This window comes from Nicotiana tabacum, chromosome 18 (assembly GCF_000715075.1).
Source record: "Nicotiana tabacum cultivar K326 chromosome 18, ASM71507v2, whole genome shotgun sequence".
Classification (NCBI taxonomy): domain Eukaryota; kingdom Viridiplantae; phylum Streptophyta; class Magnoliopsida; order Solanales; family Solanaceae; genus Nicotiana; species Nicotiana tabacum.
Genome location: NC_134097.1, coordinates 45561858 through 45570439, shown reverse-complemented (window position 1 = coordinate 45570439; position 8582 = coordinate 45561858). Strand labels below are relative to the sequence as shown.

At 30.3% G+C, this 8582-nt stretch overlaps 1 protein-coding gene across 1 annotated transcript; it reads left to right on the top strand.

The window, feature by feature from the left end:
- The first annotated feature begins 5100 nt into the window (after positions 1–5100).
- On the top strand, positions 5101–8412 carry LOC107770948 (peroxidase 16-like). Its single transcript, XM_016590276.2, has 4 exons — positions 5101–5386; positions 6064–6261; positions 6884–7049; positions 7659–8412. Exons 1-4 carry the CDS (start codon positions 5168–5170, stop codon positions 8063–8065), a joined length of 990 nt encoding a protein of 329 aa, XP_016445762.1. The 5' UTR covers positions 5101–5167; the 3' UTR covers positions 8066–8412.
- The last annotated feature ends 170 nt before the right edge of the window (positions 8413–8582 follow it).

Sequence of the window (8582 nt, the reverse complement as noted above, 5' to 3'; positions counted from 1 at the left end):
TTAATAAGTTAATATTAATAAGTTATGTATATGGCAAACACTTTGATTAATACAACTTGACTTTCTAAATTAATAATTCGGCGAATAAGTTCAAATCTTATGAGTTAATTTTTTTTGGATAAATTACTACTCCCTCCGTTCCAATTTATGTGAACATATTTGACTGGGCGCAGAGTTTAAGAAAAAAATGAAGACTTTTGGAATTTGTGGTCCTAGACAAGTCAAAAAGGGGCCAGAGTATTTGTGTGGTTATAAAATAAGTTTAGGCTAAATTGTTTCCAAATTTAGAAAGTGGTCATTCTTTTTGGAACAGACCAAAAAGGAAATAGGTTTATATAAATTGGAACGGAGGGAGTACTAACTTTGATATTAATTAAATAAGTTTCATGATCTTATGTCTCTTTTGCTTAAATTAAATTTTGTTAGTTACATTAAAACTATTAAAGTAGTATAGAGCTGATACTCAAATTCTGTTACAATTATTAGATATTGGAATGATCTCTAACATTAAGTTTACTATTTTTGAGAGAGTACAGGGTGGTTGGTTAGGTTTTTGACAAAATTAAGTGGGAGTTTGGAAATAAGAATTGTAAAATCTCGAAAAAGTTATTTTTTTAAAAAAGTAAAATATTATTTGAAAATTAGAGTTGTGTTTTGGACATAAAGACAATTTTGGATTATTTTTGAATTTGTGTGATTGATCTGAAGTTAAAATTTTGAAAAATAATTTTTTAGAATTTTTTTAAATTTTCAAAAATTTCGAAATTTATTTTTAAGTAAAAATTAAAATTTTTATGGTAAAACACTACTTTCAAAAAAAAAAGAAAAAAAATGAATTTTTTATATGGCCAAATAGGCCCTAAATAATTAATTGTTGAAATGGTAACTACCTATAACATGGCTTAAGGAGGACCCTAAATGTGCGCTTTGTTTGTCATTTTCTGAACAAATGATTATTCCATCTGGAGGCGCACTTGGTCACTACTTGATAGGGGTGTCAATAGATATTCGAAAACCGACTAAATCGATCGAATCATACCGCACCGAACCGATTTTTAGGTTTCTTTTTAAAAAATCGTAGATTTTTATATAAATATATAACCACACCGATAATTAGGGTAGATTTTTTATTTTATAAAAATAAATCGAAAAAATACCGAACCGTACCGAATAAATTTTACATGTAGAAAATATATCTATTTAGTAAGTTTAAAAATAATAATGCATTAAATTTTCTTTGAGCCTTGGAATTATGAAAACTATTACAAGCCAACAAGTAATTAAACTCAAAATACTAATTCCTAAAACCTATTCTGTTACTTCTACTTAAACTAAGTTATTTCAAGTATCTTTATTAGCAAGACACAAAGTATTCTAGCGATTATGAGTAGCAAACTACAATGTATTAAATATGTTTCCTTTCATATAATTTAGATTTATCTTTTTGAATATTTAATCTTCTATAGACTTTATTCTTGAGTCCCAACTTGGTATATCTTTCAACTCGTGTGATTAATATTTTCTTTGCCTTTGTTTGATTTCTTTTACGTTGTTGTAGAATAGTTGATGGATCTATACTCTAACCATCTTTTTTTTAATTCATCACCCTTTAAACAGTTAAAATGTCTAGAGAGATTTGCTAAGTCCTATAAAAGAACGTATGTTATTGCAATTCTACTTCTACTGGTGAATTTTACATGATATTAAAAAAATACCGAAAGTTAACCGAACCGTACCGATACCGAAGAGAAACCGACATGATTGGGACGGTTTCGAAAAGTCTAATTTTGGTTATACATAATAAAATAACCGAAAAATTGATATGGTACAAATTTTATAAAATAACCGGCCGAACCGAACCATTGACACCCCTACTACTTGCCTCATTCTTTTGCTGTGTTATTTTTGGACTATCTCATGTGCCTCCATTGGTTTTATCCCAAATGGTTGATCCTACTAAATTCTTAAGATAATGACAGATTCATGTGTTTTTAATTGCTTCAAAATTCCAACCAGGAAAAAAATAAAAAAGAGAAAATACATAAAGACCCCATTCAACTTGTCATGAAAAATTATTTACACACCTTAATTTTACGGGCAACCTATGTTTCCCCTATTCTTGTTTGGGATGAATTTAATACCCCATTGGTAATACTTAGTCAGTCTTATGGTGGGATGTGTAGTACACGCGCGCCACGTGTCAATATCTGCTTTATTTTTTTTTCACTTATTTAATTATTTTATTTTGAGGGACTGTTTTATCCTTTCACCCCTATTATGTGAGGGACTGTTTTGTCCTTTCACCAAAAGCCAAATGCAGTTCTTCTTCTTCTCTCTTCCTCCCCTCTCCTCGTTCTCTCATATTCAACTTTTTTTTCCAATCCAAAGTTTTTTACATTGCTAAATTATTGATTTTCTCACAGGTTACAACCAATAAAAATTTTATCTATACTCAAAGAACAACTTTATTGAAAATCTGAAAAAACAAATCAAATCCATATGGGTTAGAATTCAAATTTGAGATTTAAATCAATCATGTTCACCCTCGACAAATTTGTTGTTCATGTTCTTTTCTATGCGATTATACTCTTCTTCAAATCACTGGGAAAACAAATGAAAGAAGCACAAATGCCTTCTTAAGATGGTCCGATTGTTTTAGAGGATTTTTGTTGGGCAAGTTCTGACCTCCATAACAATAATTAGCAAAGGTAGGATATGTTAGCAAGATCTGACCTTCTGAATTTTGTTTCAGATCGGAAAAAAATTTACTTATAAATCAACTGGGTATTATCTTCAATTGTTGGAAACTATTTTGCAAACTTGAATTCGAAGTTTGAGAAGTTTTGGCAACTGATTTGAGGTGTACCACGACTGAAATTTCAGTTGAAACTCAAGCTTCTTAGATCTGAAGAATTCGAATTTCTTGGTAGTCCTAGTTCTATTAACTTTTGTTTTTCTTTTTATTAAGATAATTGATAGAATTAATTAAGCTTCCATTTTTTCCATTAAAATGACAATTGTTGAATCATAATTACAGAGGAGAGAGATTGAGACGGGGAGAGCGGAACAAGGATAATGGGTGTTGGATTTAATATTTTTAATATATGTCTATTTTTAATCCTTTTGGGAGGGGTTTAAAAAAGATTAAAAAATAAAATAAATAAAAAATTCTTTCCCTCTTACACGCGAGTTTGGGAGAGTGAAACTACTGTCTTTACCACGTCACCATTTAGGGTGGTATTAAATTCACCCCAAACAAGAATAGGAGGGACATAGGTTGCCCGTAAAGTTAAAATGTGTAAATGATTTTTCATGATAAGTTGAATGAGGATTTTATGCATTTTCTCAATAAAAAATGATATTTCAATCAAAACCTTTAGAGGTGACATTTCAATTTTCAAGAGAGAAAATAAGAAACAAAAAAAGGAGAAGAAAAATATGACCCAAAAGTTTCTTGAGTAGCGCTTTATCTTGCAAATCATTTTTGATAAACTACTCAAAATTATATGCATCAAGAGGTATTTTTAAAATAAACAGTTGATTTGTAGTTTATTGGAGTATAATTTTTGGCATTAAATGAAACTTCATGGGATTGAAACCATATATAGAAAGTACTTTTTCTATCTCGTTGTATTGACAACACTAGATAGAAGAGGGGATTTAGTATATAAGAGCTTAACTTGACTAGTATATAGTATATCAAAACTAATCGAAAAAAAAATCAAAGTACAAACTAGTAGAAAACTTAGTTTGCGGTTAAAATATGATACCAAAAGTTTTAATTCAATATGCCACACGTAATTTGAACTTTTAATAATGTGAAAGTTATAAAATAACATTTATTTACTAGTAGTATTATTAGGTTCAAACACACACACAAGTATACACAATCGCCAAGTAATAAAATGATAAATAGAGTGTTGTTCCCATGAGTAATTGTGATTATACTAAACTAAACTATTTATAACTTATTCGTTCAATTAATTTTTTCGAGAGATGATTGTGAGTTTACTTACTACAACTACTGCAAAAATTAATAATAAAGCAAGAAGACAACATTACGAGCAAACCACACAAACAACTTAGGAGCAAGATCAATGAGATGAGAATATTTCGGTATTATGGGATTAACATCCATCCTTTTGAGTTTTCCAGTTGAATTGACTACTTGGTGTATCTGATTTGTTGATTAATATAGTTTATATTTCTTACGTAGTTCTTTCGACGCCTCGTTCGCCTATTCAAGTTAACCTAATACTTATATGTTGACTATAATGCATGTGTAATTCCTGCACAAATAAATCAAGTAATACAACTAGAGTTTGTCTATCCTAATCGCGAATTTATTCTCCAATTACCGGCTTTAAAAACTTAATTGTAGCTACAATAAGAGTGTATATGATCGATTTAAGCTAGTTGTGCGCAAAGAATAAAAAATCATACAAAAACGCAGTAGAAGATATGGAAAATCAATTCAAATGGGAAAAACGTTGATTTTTTTGGACCTGGCCTATTATCATTGAGCTATAGAGTTACAAAGTTGTGTTCAAGTCATCCGGTTGCAATGTATGTGTTTGAGCTATACTTACGTATAATTTTCTCTTAAAAATTTATTTAACATATATAAATAATTTATTCAGAATCTAATAAGTTGCATTTTCTAGGATTTAAAATCAATAAGCTCAAAATTTTGACCATGGGATCTAAAGAGTAATGTATTCGTAAAATGAATTATTTTAGGACACGCACTTGGTACTATTTCATGCCTTCTCTCTTTAAGGTGTTCAACATTCTCCTTATCTATTGGCTGAGGTTGTAAGCCATGAGATACCTGGGACAACTATTAGTTTATGTCATTTAATGATCCAATGGTTCAAATTGATCTTCCATATCAATAATTTTAGTGATGAAAGAATGTTAGTAATAAAGAAACCTCACCATAACTCAACCACAATCTCATTGAAATCATGTTGAATAAATGGCCAGAGTGTATTTTGCATAAGTCCAACTTAATCTAACTGCCCACTTGGATTTATGTCTTTATTTTCTTGGTAGTCAAGGGCCACTAGGTATGTATAAATACAACACTTCAGCAGCCCTAAAAAATCATGTGATACCAACAGTTTTCTTCTCAAAGAAAAAATAAAAGATAAAGCAAATAAGAAGAATGGAGAATCAAAGAAAAAGTTTGCTGTTTCCTTTGGTTATTGTTCTCTTCTTCTTGCTGAATGCTACTGCTTTTGCTCAGTTAAGAAGTGATTTCTACAAAAACACATGCCCAAATGTTGAGTCTCTGGTTCGTGCTGCGGTTAGACAGAAATTTCAGCAGACTTTTGTTACTGCTCCAGCAACTCTCCGACTCTTCTTCCATGATTGCTTTGTCCGTGTATGTACTTAGATTATTTTTTTAAACCTTATTAGAGTGTGTTTGGAACCACAGAAGTTAATTTTTTTCATAAAATATTTTTTTTAAAATGATTTCCATGCAAATATCTATTTTTTGTGTGTGTTTGGTTGATTAGTGAAAAATATTTTTCCAAAAAATATATACTGTATTAAATATTAATAATAATATTAACAAATCGAAGAATTATCTCATCTTCTTCTTTATCTTTAAATTTATCTTTATTTCATCATTCAAATAAAATGAAAGTACAGTGTACTTTTTTCGGCTCAGAACGCTAAATATACTTTGGAAATAAAAAACTTCGGAAAATACTAAAAGCTAAGTTGAAATTTCTTTTGTTCCCAAATCCAAATATTCACAAAATGATCAAGAATTTCCTAAAATAATAAATAAAATATAAAACTGCTGTAATTTGCTATTTCTTTATGTTCTAAGATATTCAAAAAAGTGATAAATTCTGAAATAGAAATTCTTCTTGATTTCACTTTTTCCTTGCTCTAGAAACAGTAAAAATCATTCCCTTGTTATTTCTTTGCATCGCCAACAAAATTAGTTCCCTTTTCTCTAGAATAAAACGTGTTATGTGTTATATATGTCATTCAACTTTTTATGATAATTTTTCTTCTAACATGTATATTTTTGTCCATGTTAATTAGGGGTGTGATGCTTCAATGCTATTGTCGTCACCAAATAGAAAAGCAGAAAAGGACCATCCAGATAATCTTTCATTAGCAGGTGATGGATTTGACACTGTTGTCAAAGCCAAAGCAGCTGTGGACAAGGATTCCAAATGCCGTAACAAAGTCTCATGTGCTGATATTTTGGCTTTGGCCACTAGAGAAGTCGTTTCTATGGTAAGTGCATTGTTAAACATATAACAAAATCAATAAATTTAACTATTATTGATTTTAATAGTAGTCATGACCAACAGCATTAGTTCTCGATAGGCTTGTTGGTAAGATTGGTAATTAAGGTAAAAGCTTCAAGCCCAATATTTTATGGTGCACCTTCCATACAAGCATTACCCGAGGATCATATTTTGGAATTATTAATAAATCAAATGAAACATGGACGTAATACATGATCACACACGTTTAGTTTGAACTTTGAAGCAATGAGCACAGTAAATTTTGTTGTTATATGTTCAATTGATTTCCATTTCAACGATTCAGGACTTTTCTATTTTCTCTCTCTCTTCTTATTTAGACATTTTCGCTTTTGCCGAGATATTCAGGGGGCAAGTGTACAGATAGCCATTCTCAGGGATGTTCTTTAAGGATTAACCAATACTTATTTTGTCCTGAAATTTTAAACTAAAAATTTCAACTTCAGGACAACTCAGGATATTTTTTACAGAAAAATTAAACTGAAAAACTGAAATTCAGGATATGCTGGCTAATTCCTAAATAGCAGCACTTTAGAGTGGCTACCTGATGTCATTTCTATGATACTTAGTGCCCTTCTTTTATATTGTAGACTGGAGGCCCATTTTACCAAGTGGAATTGGGCCGTCGTGATGGGAGAGTTTCTACATTAGCAGGAGTCCAACATCAACTTCCAGGGGAGGGATTCAACCTAGACCAGCTCAATACCATGTTTGCCAGACATGGCCTTAGCCAGACTGATATGATTGCATTGTCAGGTATGGATTTAAGTTATGCACTGAAAGTAAAATTCTTATCCATTGTCGAATCCCTAAGTAAATTGATAGTCATTTTAAATTTAATTATTTTATTTTTGGTATAGATGTTATAGTATACAAAAGTTGATAGTCTTTAGAGGATTTTAGTGCATAGATTATCTTTTTACTATGTAGCATACAACCTTTTCTTAAATTTAATATATATCAATTTTTTGTTGAAAAAAAAAAAACAGAAGAAAAACCTTACAACAATATACACTTAACTTCTTTTTAAAATTTAAAAACAAAACAATGAGTTTAAATTCAATGCACCAATTTGTGTAAAAAAATAATTACACGAACATGTTACTTAAAAGGATAATTGCAAGTATAACATTGATAATCTAAAATAAATAATAACTAACCCTGTCATAATTCTTTTAAGAGTAAAAGGGTTTAGGATTTTTTTAAAGCGGGTTTAGGGTTTAAGGTTAAATTACAATAATAATGTACTATATCTAAAATAAATAATAACTAACCTGTCATAAAAGGTTAAATTACAATAATAACATAAATAATTTATTATATTGTCTTTATATATAACTCAAATTATCTTTTTATGTCTTATAGGTGCACATACCCTTGGTTTCTCCCATTGCAGTAAATTCTCCAAGAGACTCTACAATTTCAGCCCAAAAAGCAGAGTTGACCCGACCCTAAACCGACAATACGCCGCACAACTCAGGCAAATGTGCCCAATACGGGTTGACCCGAGAATTGCCATTAACATGGATCCAACAACACCAAATACCTTTGACAACGCTTACTTCAAAAATCTTCAACAAGGAAAAGGTCTTTTTGTCTCTGATCAGATTCTGTTCACTGATCCAAGATCAAGAAATACTGTCAACTTTTTTGCTTCTAACAATGATGCTTTTAAACAAGCTTTTGCTACTGCCATGATAAAGTTGGGTCGGGTCGGAGTTTTGACCGGTAACCAGGGTGAGATCCGATTCGACTGCACTAGACAAAATTAGAGGAGGGTGCATTTTGTCTTTTTTCCTAGAGAAAAGAGAAGAATTCTTTATTTTCTTTTAATTTTATTTTACTAAAATAAAGCATAATGCTATAGTTATTTTTGGCAATAATTTTCTATGATCATGGGATATGTAAGAGTTAGCTTCTGGCTCGTTCAATGCGTAAGATGATTGCGCTCCAGCTCACTCAAGAATGGAATAACATTGGTCCATTAGCAAACTCACCTTGGACGCAATATGTTGTAACTCGTGAATAATATTATTTTTCTTCAATTTATTATTCCATTTTCTCTAAATCTATGTTATGTATATTCATTCTTGAATAAAATTGTCTTATTCTTCTTCAATTTATCAGTATTCCATTTTTTTTTTCCTAATCTATGTTATGTATACTCATTTTCAAATAAGATTGTGATACTAATTTGACTAGCCGCAACTTTGAGTTTCTTTTATGAAATCAAGAAAAGACCAATAACTTGTGATAAATTATTTTGTAAATTGTATAGGATAATTATTA